The sequence below is a fragment of the Oncorhynchus nerka genome, linkage group LG17, assembly GCF_034236695.1.
Source record: "Oncorhynchus nerka isolate Pitt River linkage group LG17, Oner_Uvic_2.0, whole genome shotgun sequence".
NCBI lineage: Eukaryota > Metazoa > Chordata > Actinopteri > Salmoniformes > Salmonidae > Oncorhynchus > Oncorhynchus nerka.
Genome location: NC_088412.1, coordinates 8,133,965 through 8,149,169, shown reverse-complemented (window position 1 = coordinate 8,149,169; position 15,205 = coordinate 8,133,965). Strand labels below are relative to the sequence as shown.

The 15,205-nt window shown below is 41.2% G+C and overlaps 1 protein-coding gene across 1 annotated transcript in view; it reads left to right on the top strand.

Moving 5' to 3' along the window:
• Positions 1 to 880: 880 nt before the first annotated feature.
• LOC115125922 (mitochondrial glutamate carrier 1-like) overlaps positions 881 to 15,205 on the top strand; it is a 93,084-nt gene continuing 78,759 nt past the window's right edge. Inside the window, exons 1-2 of the mRNA XM_065002929.1 lie at positions 881 to 1,055; positions 13,566 to 13,802. Of these exons, the coding sequence (XP_064859001.1) occupies positions 13,783 to 13,802 (20 nt within the window). The 5' untranslated portion in view covers positions 881 to 1,055; positions 13,566 to 13,782. The remainder of the gene's footprint in view (positions 1,056 to 13,565; positions 13,803 to 15,205) is intronic.

The following is a 15,205-nucleotide window of genomic DNA, read 5'->3' as shown; positions in this document are numbered from 1 at the left end:
TGCTCAGGGTCATGTTAACGTCCCATCATGCTCAGGGTCATGTTAACGTCCCATCATGCTCAGGGTCATGTTAATGTCCCATCATGCTCAGGGTCATGTTAACGTCCCATCATGCTCAGGGTCATGTTAACGTCCCATCATGCTCAGGGTCATGTTTAACGTCCCATCATGCTCAGGGTCATGTTAACGTCCCATCATGCTCAGGGTCATATATAAAAATACAGAGTTGCCCATTATGGCTAGAAGAAGAGATCTCAGTGACTGAAAGAGGGCTCTCAAAGGAACATAGAGGGTGTGTCTCAGTCACCAGATCTCAGTAACTGAAAGATCTCAACCCAATTTAACACTTATGGAATATTTTGAAGCAGCGCCCGAGACAGCATTTTCCACCACCATCAAGAAAACACAAAATTATGGAATTTCTCGTGGAAGGGATTTGTGTTTCGTATCCCTCCAATAGATTTCCCGACTTGTAAAATCTATGCCAAGGTGCATTGAAACATGGCTGCGGTCGATGTTTGGGGTGTCGGGTTGATGCATTTTTTTCTCTGACTGGCAAAATAAAAAAAAATTGGGCCTGCACTACCGAAGGCTATATCGGTCTGCTAATACTGGACTAGTAAAGGCCCAGTGCACTATTTTTGTGAAGATTATTATTATTAAAATCATATTTTTTATTCTGATTTTTCACGGCGCGGTGCATTTCATCTGACGGCTCATGGTGACCCAACTCCCTATTAAGAACCTCCTTTATGTTTTGACGGTTACCTCGGCTGTACACCTTTGCAGTCACTGGAAATCTACCGGCCACTAGAGGACATATATCCTAATTTTCCCTTTATATATAATATATATATATATATATATCTTCCATCATCACCCCTTCTCTTCTCCCTCCCACCCCTTCTCTCTTCCTCCCTCCAAGGGACACAAATGCTAGTAACACCGGCAGGTTAGCAAGCAGGCTGCCAGCAAGCGAGAAGGACACGAGAGGAAAACGGTTATTGTCAACCCCAGATATTATCCATCTAAATTAACGGAAACTGCACAACACGGTATGTGAATAGTGCGTGCTATCATAATCTAACCATTTCGGATAAAGCATGTCTTCATGGATAACGGAGAAATAGCGCGTTGTGATATTAGGCTAACCTCAACTACCTGATAAATATAGGGTGCATTTTTTTGTTGTTGAGTTTAGAGAATAGAGAAAGGTTGTAATGCATGTGTCGTGAGTACCCGGTAGGTAACGTTTCATCTCATTCCAACAATCTGTTCTGAGCAACCGCGGTGCGCTGCTACCCTTCCTCTTCTGTCAAAAGAGCCAATCGTTTCCCGTTATGTGGCAGGATATGATTCCCTGGTTGTGATTTGACATGAATACAGTTTTATTTAGGTCTTATGGAAGATGATTGAAATAACGGTAACAATACCGGTAGCCTATCAATTGAAATAGCGGATGATTATTGCGGGGATGTAGTCTACCGTAGGCTACGATGATAGTGTAGTTTAGGTAACATCCAATACCACTAGAAGTAGCCGTGAGGTCAATCTCTCCTTGGTAATAATTTAGCAGCACATTTGCTAGGAAATGCCGATTTGGTGTACATGTTGGTTTGCTAGCTTCGACCGGGTCGAGATGTGTTTTTATCCAGGGATTAGCGCTTCGACAGGGGGTATACATGTTTCCCCTGCAGTCCCAGGAGACCTCGGAGGCATAACGATTGTCGTGTGACAGCCTGCCTGATGCCGATTTCAGACACAGGCGCGTGTGTGTGTGAGAGAGAGAATCGGGGACTATGAGCTCTGCGCATGTGTAGAGAATATGGAACTGAAATTGCTGGCGTCGTGATCGTTGCGTAATTGCCTGCGTGCATAGTTTGGCGTATGGGTTATCATATTCATTATGCTACATTCCCGACTTAAAGCATGATTTATAGCATGTCAGATAGTGCAGGACTGCTGTGTTGCTAGTCCCAGTCGTGTGTCAACCATTCTATTGCAGCTGTGAAATGATTTATGAATCGTGTCCTTGGCATGACACCCTGAACGGCCAATGTCTTAGTTTGAATGAAAAGATGTCTCATGTGGTTAGACCTACTTCACCTACAGTTCATAGAGAATTATCCACATGTTTGTCCTTTGGGTGTTTTAGCTAAATAAATAAAAAATGTTTTGCGAATATATTCAAAATATAAGTTATAGACAACCTATGAGTAGAACGTCCTCACAGCAGTCAGTAGGCTATTGTATCTGTATGCTACTGCTGTTGTTTTTACATTCCATAGGAATGAGGAGCAACTCTGAAGAAAGGCCTAGAACTAAACCTCATAAGTGTTGCTATCTCTGTCTGTCTGGAGGATAAATGGATGTGTTGCCAACCAGTGAGAGGAGACATTGAAGGCCACACAGTGTCTAGTAGCAAAGACAAATACATTTTTTTTAAAGGCAGTTGATTCTCTCTGTCTATTTGTTAAAGTCACCGTAGGGGCGATCCATCAATGATGTTCATAGAAATTAACAGACTGAAGCTTCTCAATTAGAGGCTTGATAGGTCTATACTACCTCTCAGTCCAGATGTTGTAGAGAGGAGATAGAGGCAGACAGAGGGAGAGAGATAGAGGCCTTCTCAATTAGAGGTGTACCGGCTTGATAGGCCTATACCTCTGTCCAGATGTTGTATATAGAGAGAAGCAGACAGAGAGAGAGGCAGACAGAGAGCGAGAGGCAGACAGAGAGAGGTAGACAGAGGGGAGAGAGACAGCGAGCCAGACAGAGACAGTGAGGCAGACAGAGAGAGCGGGGCAGACAGAGGTACCGGTGCAGACAGAGGGAGCGGGGCAGACAGACATACAGAGAGTGATCGAGAGAGAGAGAAGCACAGACAAAGAAGGGAAAAAAGGCAGACCGAGAGACGGACGGATGGACACGCAGAGAAGGGAGAGGTCGATTGTAGACACACAGAGAGAAATACATTAAAAGAGTGATTCCGTAGATGGGTATTAGGTTTATAATCCTTTCTCTAGAGCAGGAAGAGGAAACGGTAATCTGATTGATTTATGAAACCACAAATATGATCCTTCCTGGTGCCTGACTCTTGTCTAGTAGCTTCTATGTCCATAAATATAATCACACTCAAACCTGAGAGACCGTGACATCTCGACTGCGGGTACGGTACACGGTGCTCTTTCAAAAAAAGAGAGCGATATAGTAATTCAACATTAGTGTAGCGATTGAGAGTTGTCCTCTGGGACACCAAGGTGGTGGGTTCAATTCCTACAGGATTCACGTAAATACTAAAACATGTAAAAAAAACTTGGATAAAAGTGTCTACTAAGTGGCATACATGTTATTAGATGCCAAATAATATCAAAGATTTAAGGCATGTCTGGTATCTACTGTAATCAACTGTAGTTTACTGATTACATAACAATAAATGGTCTGTCTATTTATCAACAGCTGGTGTGTGATCACTAATATTAAGGAAGTCTCGAGGTTCTGCTCGCCTAAGGTAGAGTATCTCATGATAAGCTGTAGACCACACTGTTTACAAAGAGAGTTTTAAATCTATATTTTTCGTAGCGGTCTATTTATCACCACAAACCGAGGCTGGCAGTAAGAGTCAACGAGCTGTATAAGGTCAAAAGCAAACAGGAAACCGCTCACCCAGAAGTGGCACTCCTAGTGGCCGTCGACTTTAATGCAGCAAAACTTAAATCCGTTTGACCTAATTTCTATGAGCATGTCACATGTGCAACCAGAGGGGGGGGGGAAACCTCTAGACCACCTTTACTCCACACACAGAGACACATACAAAGCTCTCCCTCGCCCTCCAATTGGCAAATCTGACCATAACTCTATCCTCCTGATTCCTGCTTATAAAAAAAAACTCAGAGGTACCAGTGACTCGGTCAATACGGAAGTGGTCAGATGACGTGGATGCTACGCTACAGGACTGTTTTGCTAGCACAGACTGGAATATGTTCCGTGATTCATTCAATGTCATTGAGGAGTATACCAACTCAGTCAATAAGTGCATCGACGACGTCGTCCCCACAGTGACCGTACGTACATATCCCAACCAGAAGCCATGGATTACAGGCAACATCCTTGCTAAACTAAAGGCTAGAGTTGCTGGCTTTCAAGGAGCGGGACACTAATCCGGACGCTTATAAGAAATCCCGCTGTGCCATCCGACAAGCCATCAAACAGGACTAAGATTGAATCCCACTACACCGGCTCTGACGCTTGTCAGATGTGACAGGGCTTGCAAACTATTTTCTCCACACGTGACACTTGGCATTCAGGCCAAAAAGTTAAATCTGGGTGTCATCAGACCAGAGAATCTTGTTTCTCATGGTCTGAGAGTCCTTTAGGTGCCTTTTGGCAAACTCCAAGCGGGCTGTCATGTGCCTTTTACTGAGGAGTGGCTTCCATCTGGTCATTCTACCATAAATGTCTGATTGGTGGAGTACTGCAGAGATGGTTGTCCTTCTGGAAGGTTCTCCCATCTCCACAGAGGAACTCTAGAGCTCTGTCAGAGTGACCATTGGGTTCTTAGTCACCTCCCTGTCCAAGGCCTTTCTCTCCCGATTGCTCAGTTTAGCCGGCGGCCAGCTCTAGGAAGAATCTTGGTGGTTCCAAACTTCTTCCATTTAAGAATAATGGTGGCCAATGTGTTCTTTGGGACCTTCAATGCTGCAGAAATGTTTTGGTACCCTTCCCCAGATTTGTGCCTCGACAAAATCCTGTCTTGGAGCTCAATGAACAATTCCTTCGACCTCATGGCTTGGTTTTTGCTCTGACATGCACTGTCAACTGTGTGACCTTATATAGACAGGTGTGTGCCTTTCCAAATAATGTCCAATCAATTGAATATACCACAGGTGGACTCCAATCAAGTTGTAGAAACATCTCAAGGATGATCAATGGAAACAGGATGCACCTGAGCTCAATTTCATTTCTCATAGCAAAGTGTCTGAACATTTCTCAAAACCTTTTGCATTTTTTATTATGAGGTATTGTGTGTAGATTGAGAGAAATATATATATATTATACATTTTATAATAAGGCTGTAACGTAACAAAATGTGTACAAAGGGAAGGGGTCTGAATACTTTCCCGAATGCACTCATTCCCCCCTCTTATTGGTTGTTGATCAGCATCATCAGTCTTTAAAGGACAGATGGTCTGTGACCTCTAACCTGAGCTCCATACTCCATCTGGATTCCCTTTACTCTCTATTTACACCCTCAGCTGTTTCCTTTCCATCAGCTGTTTCTTGTCCCTCAGCTGTTTCCTGTCCTTCAGCTGTTTCCAGTCCTCAGCTGTTTCCTGTCCTTCAGCTGTTTCCTGTCCCTCAGCGGTTTTATGTCCCTCAGCGGTTTCCTGTCCTCAGCTGTTTCCTGTCCCTCAGCTGTTTCCTGTCCTTCAGCTGTTTCCTGTCCTTCAGCTGTTTCCTGTCCTTCAGCTGTTTCCTGTCCTTCAGCTGTTTCCTGTCCTCAGCTGTTTCCTGTCCCTCAGCTGTTTCCTGTCCTCAGCTGTTTCCTTTCCCTGTCCCTCAGCTGTTTCCTGTCCCTGTCCCTCAGCTGTTTCCTGTCCCTGTCCCTCAGCTGTTTCCTGTCCCTCAGCTGTTTCCTGTCCCTCAGCTGTTTCCTGTCCTTCAGCTGTTTCCTGTCCCTCAGCTGTTTCCTGTCCCTCAGCTGTTTCCTGTCCCTCAGCTGTTTCCTGTCCCTCAGCTGTTTCCTGTCCCTCAGCTGTTTCCTGTCCCTCAGCTGTTTCCTGTCCTTCAGCTGTTTCCTGTCCCTCAGCTGTTTCTTGTCCCTCAGCTGTTTCCTGTCCTTCAGCTGTTTCCTGTCCTCAGCTGATTCCTGTCCTTCAGCTGTTTCCTGTCCCTCAGCGGTTTCCTGTCCTCAGCTGTTTCCTGTCCTTCAGCTGTTTCCTGTCCTCAGCTGTTTCCTGTCCTTCAGCTGTTTCCTGTCCTCAGCTGTTTCCTGTCCCTCAGCTGTTTCCTGTCCTCAGCTGTTTACTTTCCCTGTCCCTCAGCTGTTTCCTGTCCCTCAGCTGTTTCCTGTCCCTGTCCCTCAGCTGTTTCCTGTCCTTTAGCTGTTTCCTGGCCCTCAGCTGTTTCCTGTCCTTCAGCTGTTTCCTGTCCCTCAGCTGTTTCCTGTCCCTGTCCCTCAGCTGTTTCCTGTCCCTGTCCCTCAGCTGTTTCCTGTCCCTCAGCTGTTTCCTGTCCCTGTCCCTCAGCTGTTTCCTGTCCCTCAGCTGTTTCCTGTCCCTCAGCTGTTTCCTGTCCCTGTCCCTCAGCTGTTTCCTGTCCCTCAGCTGTTTCCTGTCCCTCAGCTGTTTCCTGTCCTTCAACTGTTTCCTGTCCCTCAGCTGTTTCCTGTCCTTCAGCTGTTTCCTGTTCATCGGCTGTTCTAAAGAGAACATCTGTCTTATACTAGTTCTAACATTATTGTTGTTAACTAGTATGTAGACCTACATGTTGCTGGTACTGTCGTAGTTGTATGGTTCAGATGATGTTTCTAATATGACATGTTTTACTACATAGCTAGCTACATGTTACAACTGTGACAGTAAAATTGTTCTCCAGATGGATTCTAGTGGTGAGTCAGTGTTGAATCTCTCTCTCTCTCACACACGTCAGATAGAAAACTATTATCCCTGCGTGGGAGTGCGTTCCTGGTAGGACTAATAGATATTAGTTCAGAGGATTGAGAGAGCCAGAGAGAGAGACAGACAGAACTCACAGCATGAATATATCTATCTAGAATGGAGGCGTGGTCTGGTCTAGAAAGGAGGCGTGGTCCGGTCTAGAAAGGAGGCGTGGTCGATATGGGGGGGGGGTAGATATGGAGGAGGGAGGTAGAGAAGGAGGAGGGAGGGGGAGTTGGAGGAGGGAGGGGGAGATGGAGGGAGGTAGAGAAGGAGGAGGGAGGGGGAGGTAGATATGGAGGAGGGAGGGGGAGATGGAGGAGGGAGGGGGAGGTAGATAAGGAGGGGGAGATGGAGGGAGGGGGAGAGGGAGGGGGAGATAGATATGGAGGAGGGAGGTAGAGAAGGAGGAGGGAGGGGGAGATGGAGGGAGGGGGAGATGGAGGAGGGAGGTAGAGAAGGAGGAGGGAGGGGGAGATGGAGGAGGGAGGCAGGGATGGAGGAGGGAGATAGAGAAGGAGGGGGAGGTAGATATGGAGGGGGAGATGGAGGGAGGGGGAGGTAGATATGGAGGGGGGGAGATGGAGGGAGGGGGAGATAGATATGGAGGAGGGAGAGGGGAGATGGAGGGAGGGAGATGGAGGGAGAGGGGAGATGGAGGGAGAGGGGAGATGGAGGGAGGGGGAGATAGATATGGAGGAGGGAGAGGCGAGATGGAGGGAGGGAGGTAGAGAAGGAGGAGGGAGGCAGGGATGGAGGAGGGAGGGGGGAGATAGAGAAGGAGGAGAGGTAGGTGGGTCACAGCTGGTAGGTGGGTCACAGCGAGAGACGTCGTGATTGGTTGAGGAAGGGGGTGGAGCGTGTGGAGGGGGAAATGGAAACAGATTTGCTGTGTTCATTGCTCTCTGTAGACCACATCTCTCCTTCTCTCTACATCCTCCCACCAGTCTGTTTCAGATTTAAAACCATTTTACACTGAGATTTGTTCTTTCTGCTTCACCAATTCAACTCTGATTGCTGAAGAACGTACTTTTGAATGTAGGCTACTTGCACGCAAGCAAGGCAACACATACACATGGTTAGCAGATGTTAATGCGAGTAGCGAAATGCTTGTGCTTCTAGTTAAGACCGTGCAGTAATATCTAACAAGTAATCTAATAATTTCACAACAACAACCTTATACACACACAAGTGTAAAGGAACGAATAAGAATATATGATGGCCGAACGGCATAGGCAAGATGCAGTAGATGGTATAGAGTACAGTATTTACATATGAGATGAGTAATGTAGGGTATGTAAACATTATTAAAGTGGTGTTATTTAAAGTGGCTAGTGATACATTTATTACATCCAGATGTGGTCTGTTATCAAGGCAACACAAACGTAATGTCAGTACAGTATGCTGATGAGTTTTGGCATCACGCCACCCATCAATACCTCCTGATTATTGTTACAAATATTGATAAGCAGGAAAGTATGCAAGATTATATACTGTAATAGCTTACCTAAATACTGTAATAACTAAGTACCTAAATACAGTAATAACTAAGTACCTAAATACTGTAATAACTAAGTACCTAAATACTGTAATTACTAAGTACCTACATACTGTAATAACTAATACCCAAATACAGTAATAACTAAGTCCCTAAATACTGTAATAACTAAGTACCTAAATACTGTAATAACTAAGTACCTAAATACAGTAATAACTAAGTACCTAAATACGGTAAGAACTCAGTACCTAAATACGGTAATAACTAAGTCCCTAAATACGGTAAGAACTCAGTACCTAAATACTGTAATAACTAAGTCCCTAAATACGGTAAGAACTCAGTACCTAAATACTGTAATAACTAAGTCCCTAAATACGGTAAGAACTCAGTACCTAAATACTGTAATAACTAAGTACCTAAATACTATAAGAAATAAGTACCTAAATACTGTAATAACTAAGTACCTAAATACAGTAATAACTAAGTACCTAAATACAGTAATAACTAAGTACCTAAATACTGTAATAACTAAGTACCTAAATACAGTAAGAACTAAGTACCTAAATAAAGTAAGAACTAAGTACCTAAATACTGTAATAACTAAGTACCTAAATACAGTAATAACTAAGTACCTAAATACTGTAATAACTAAGTACCTAAATACAGTAAGAACTAAGTACCTACATACTGTAATAACTAAGTACCTAAATACAGTAAGAACTAAGTACCTAAATAGCCATAGCACTATTTTAGGAGAGCTGTTAGTCATGTTTTCACAAATATCTCATACTGTGGTTAGGTGGTTCTGGAATGTTCCCCTCACTAAAACCCACATTGTCACTATTTTAGACCTGACACACCTGTAGTTCAGTGGACAAAGAGTGAATCACAGGGCGAGAGGGGCAGTTTTCATTCAATTAGCTGTAATTATGTTCCCCTCATTAAAACCCACATTGTCAATATATTAAAACCTGACACACAGACTTATCAAGCCACCAGTTGTTGACACATATCAGTGGACAACTCCTTTATGTTGTTAACCAACAACTCCTTTATGTTGTTAACCAACAACTCCTTTATGTTATTAACCAACAACTCCTTGATGTTGTTAACCAACAACTCCTTTATGTTATTAACCAACAACTCCTTGATGTTATTAACCAACAACTCCTTGATGTTGTTAACCAACAACTCCTTGATGTTATTAATTAATTAACCAACAACTCCTTTATGTTGTTAACCAACAACTCCTTGATGTTGTTAACCAACAACTCCTTGATGTTGTTAACCAACAACTCCTTGATGTTGTTAACCAACAACTCCTTTATGTTATTAACCAACAACTCCTTTATGTTATTAACCAACAACTCCTTGATGTTGTTAACCAACAACTCCTTTATGTTATTAACCAACAACTCCTTTATGTTATTAATTAATTAACCAACAACTCCTTGATGTTGTTAACCAACAACTCCTTTATGTTATTAACCAACAACTCCTTGATGTTATTGATGTTGTTAACCAACAACTCCTTGATGTTATTGATGTTATTAACCAACAACTCCTTTATGTTATTAACCAACAACTCCTTGATGTTGTTAACCAACAACTCCTTTATGTTGTTAACCAACAACTCCTTGATGTTGTTAACCAACAACTCCTTGATGTTATTGATGTTATTAACCAACAACTCCTTGATGTTATTAACCAACAACTCCTTGATGTTGTTAACCAACAACTCCTTGATGTTGTTAACCAACAACTCCTTTATGTTATTAACCAACAACTCCTTTATGTTATTAACCAACAACTCCTTTATGTTGTTAACCAACAACTCCTTTATGTTATTAACCAACAACTCCTTGATGTTATTAACCAACAACTCCTTGATGTTGTTAACCAACAACTCCTTGATGTTGTTAACCAACAACTCCTTGATGTTATTAACCAACAACTCCTTGATGTTGTTAACCAACAACTCCTTGATGTTGTTAACCAACAACTCCTTGATGTTATTAACCAACAACTCCTTGATGTTGTTAACCAACAACTCCTTTATGTTGTTAACCAACAACTCCTTGATGTTGTTAATTAATTAACCAACAACTCCTTGATGTTGTTAACCAACAACTCCTTTATGTTGTTAACCAACAACTCCTTGATGTTGTTAACCAACAACTCCTTGATGTTGTTAACCAACAACTCCTTGATGTTATTAACCAACAACTCCTTGATGTTATTAACCAACAACTCCTTGATGTTATTAACCAACAACTCCTTTATGTTATTAACCAACAACTCCTTGATGTTGTTAACCAACAACTCCTTTATGTTATTAATTAATTAACCAACAACTCCTTTATGTTGTTAACCAACAACTCCTTGATGTTATTAACCAACAACTCCTTGATGTTGTTAACCAACAACTCCTTGATGTTGTTAACCAACAACTCCTTGATGTTGTTAACCAACAACTCCTTTATGTTGTTAACCAACAACTCCTTTATGTTGTTAACCAACAACTCCTTGATGTTATTAACCAACAACTCCTTTATGTTGTTAACCAACAACTCCTTGATGTTGTTAACCAACAACTCCTTGATGTTGTTAACCAACAACTCCTTGATGTTGTTAACCAACAACTCCTTTATGTTGTTAACCAACAACTCCTTGATGTTATTAACCAACAACTCCTTGATGTTATTGATGTTATTAACCAACAACTCCTTTATGTTGTTAACCAACAACTCCTTGATGTTGTTAACCAACAACTCCTTGATGTTGTTAACCAACAACTCCTTTATGTTGTTAACCAACAACTCCTTTATGTTATTAACCAACAACTCCTTGATGTTGTTAACCAACAACTCCTTTATGTTATTAACCAACAACTCCTTGATGTTATTAATTAATTAACCAACAACTCCTTTATGTTATTAACCAACAACTCCTTGATGTTGTTAACCAACAACTCCTTTATGTTATTAATTAATTAACCAACAACTCCTTTATGTTATTAATTAATTAACCAACAACTCCTTTATGTTATTAACCAACAACTCCTTGATGTTATTAATTAATTAACCAACAACTCCTTGATGTTGTTAACCAACAACTCCTTTATGTTATTAATTAATTAACCAACAACTCCTTTATGTTATTAACCAACAACTCCTTGATGTTGTTAACCAACAACTCCTTTATGTTATTAATTAATTAACCAACAACTCCTTTATGTTATTAACCAACAACTCCTTGATGTTATTAATTAATTAACCAACAACTCCTTTATGTTATTAACCAACAACTCCTTTATGTTGTTAACCAACAACTCCTTTATGTTATTAACCAACAACTCCTTGATGTTGTTAACCAACAACTCCTTGATGTTATTAACCAACAACTCCTTGATGTTGTTAACCAACAACTCCTTGATGTTGTTAACCAACAACTCCTTTATGTTATTAATTAATTAACCAACAACTCCTTTATGTTATTAATTAATTAACCAACAACTCCTTGATGTTGTTAACCAACAACTCCTTGATGTTATTAACCAACAACTCCTTGATGTTGTTAACCAACAACTCCTTGATGTTATTAACCAACAACTCCTTGATGTTGTTAACCAACAACTCCTTGATGTTATTAACCAACAACTCCTTGATGTTGTTAACCAACAACTCCTTTATGTTATTAACCAACAACTCCTTGATGTTATTAACCAACAACTCCTTTATGTTATTAACCAACAACTCCTTGATGTTATTAACCAACAACTCCTTGATGTTGTTAACCAACAACTCCTTTATGTTATTAACCAACAACTCCTTGATGTTATTAACCAACAACTCCTTGATGTTATTAACCAACAACTCCTTTATGTTGTTAACCAACAACTCCTTTATGTTGTTAACCAACAACTCCTTTATGTTATTAATTAATTAACCAACAACTCCTTTATGTTATTAACCAACAACTCCTTTATGTTATTAACCAACAACTCCTTGATGTTATTAACCAACAACTCCTTGATGTTATTAACCAACAACTCCTTGATGTTATTAACCAACAACTCCTTTATGTTGTTAACCAACAACTCCTTTATGTTGTTAACCAACAACTCCTTTATGTTATTAATTAATTAACCAACAACTCCTTTATGTTATTAACCAACAACTCCTTTATGTTATTAACCAACAACTCCTTGATGTTATTAACCAACAACTCCTTGATGTTATTAACCAACAACTCCTTGATGTTATTAATTAATTAACCAACAACTCCTTTATGTTGTTAACCAACAACTCCTTTATGTTATTGATGTTATTAACCAACAACTCCTTTATGTTGTTAACCAACAACTCCTTTATGTTGTTAACCAACAACTCCTTGATGTTGTTAACCAACAACTCCTTGATGTTGTTAACCAACAACTCCTTGATGTTATTAACCAACAACTCCTTGATGTTGTTAACCAACAACTCCTTGATGTTGTTAACCAACAACTCCTTTATGTTATTAATTAATTAACCAACAACTCCTTTATGTTATTAATTAATTAACCAACAACTCCTTTATGTTATTAACCAACAACTCCTTTATGTTATTAACCAACAACTCCTTGATGTTGTTAACCAACAACTCCTTTATGTTATTAACCAACAACTCCTTTATGTTATTAATTAATTAACCAACAACTCCTTTATGTTGTTAACCAACAACTCCTTTATGTTATTAATTAATTAACCAACAACTCCTTTATGTTATTAACCAACAACTCCTTTATGTTATTAACCAACAACTCCTTTATGTTGTTAACCAACAACTCCTTGATGTTATTAACCAACAACTCCTTTATGTTATTAACCAACAACTCCTTTATGTTATTAACCAACAACTCCTTTATGTTGTTAACCAACAACTCCTTGATGTTATTAACCAACAACTCCTTGATGTTATTAACCAACAACTCCTTGATGTTATTAACCAACAACTCCTTGATGTTATTAACCAACAACAACTCCTTGATGTTATTAACCAACAACTCCTTGATGTTATTAACCAACAACTCCTTTATGTTATTAACCAACAACTCCTTTATGTTATTAATTAATTAACCAACAACTCCTTGATGTTATTAACCAACAACTCCTTGATGTTATTAACCAACAACTCCTTTATGTTGTTAACCAACAACTCCTTGATGTTGTTAACCAACAACTCCTTGATGTTATTGATGTTATTAACCAACAACTCCTTTATGTTATTAACCAACAACTCCTTTATGTTGTTAACCAACAACTCCTTGATGTTGTTAACCAACAACTCCTTGATGTTATTAACCAACAACTCCTTTATGTTATTAACCAACAGGCTCTCTCTTTCTCATGTTTTATCTGTTTCAGATATCCCCTCAACCTCTACCGACCAGCTCTTCAGCCACAAGCAAACTGACTGACTGATAGAAACAAATACAGTTTGAAAAACGAACAAAGAGTTTACAAGCAACGTGTCTCCATTAATAGACTAGAGAAAGAAACGCACAACAGATGTCCTGATTGGCTCAAACCTTCAGACAGACGGGCAGTTGTATTGTGGAACACCTCAACACAGAGAAATCAAATGGCTGACAAGCAGATCAGGTTAGCATGCATTAGCTGTTAACATTCAACTCTGGCGTCTCCCTCAAATGGCACCCTATTCCCTATATTGTGCACTTTTATGCAGGCCCTGGTAAAAAAAGTAGTGTACTGTTTAGGGAAAAGGGTGCCATTTCAGACACAACTTGTGTATAAGAAAACAGATCTGAAAATTGTTAAGCATTATATTCTTCAATGTTAAACAAGTGTGCTTCTGTCTCCTCCCTCACAGTTTATTCAAGGTCCCCGTGTTCTATAAGATCTACATGTCGCATGTATCATATTTGACCCATAGCTGATCAAATTAACATAGCGCCACATGTGGTGTCAGCTGTGGGATAATGTCCCCTATTGTCCACTATGTAACCATGTGGTGTCAGCTGTGGGATAATGTCCCCTATGTAACCATGTGGTGTCAGCTGTGGGATAATGTCCCCTATGTAACCACGTGGTGTCAGCAGTGGGATAATGCCCCCTATGTAACCATGTGGTGTCAGCTGTGGGATAATGTCCCCTATGTAACCATGTGGTGTCAGCTGTGGGATAATGTCCCCTATGTAACCATGTGGTGTCAGTTGTGGGATAATGCCCCCATGTAACCATGTGGTGTCAGCTGTGGGATAATGTCCCCTACGTAACCATGTGGTGTCAGCTGTGGGATAATGTCCCCTATGTAACCATGTGGTGTCAGCTGTGGGATAATGTAACCATGTGGTGTCAGCTGTGGGATAATGTCCCCTATGTTACCACGTGGTGTCAGCTGTGGGATAATGTCCCCTATGTAACCATGTGGTGTCAGCTGTGGGATAATGTAACCATGTGGTGTCAGCTGTGGGATAATGTCCCCTATTGTCCACTATGTAACCATGTGGTGTCAGCTGTGGGATAATGTCCCCTATGTAACCATGTGGTGTCAGCTGTGGGATAATGTCCCCTATGTAACCATGTGGTGTCAGCTGTGGGATAATGTCCCCTATGTTACCACGTGGTGTCAGCTGTGGGATAATGTCCCCTTGTAACACTATAAAAGTGATAGATGTGATGTGCAGCGATATTTCACAGCAGCATTATTTCTCTCCTTCTTCTCCCCTAATTCCTTCTCTTCCTTCTTCCTTTCCCTCCTTCTTCCACCTCTCTCCATCTCCCTTCCCCTCCTTCTTCCTCCTCTCTCCATCTCCCTTCCTCCCTCCCTCTTCCACCTCTCTCCATCTCCCTTCCCCTTCCTCCTCTTCCTCCCTCCCCCTCCCTCTTCCGCCCTTCCCTCCCTCTTCCTCCTCTCTCCATCTCCATCTCCCTTCCCCTTCCTCCTCTCTCCATCTCCCTTCCCCTCCCTCTTCCTCCTCTCTCCATCCCCCTTCCCCTCCCTCTTCCTCCTCTCTCCATCTCCTCCCTCTTCCTCCTCTCTC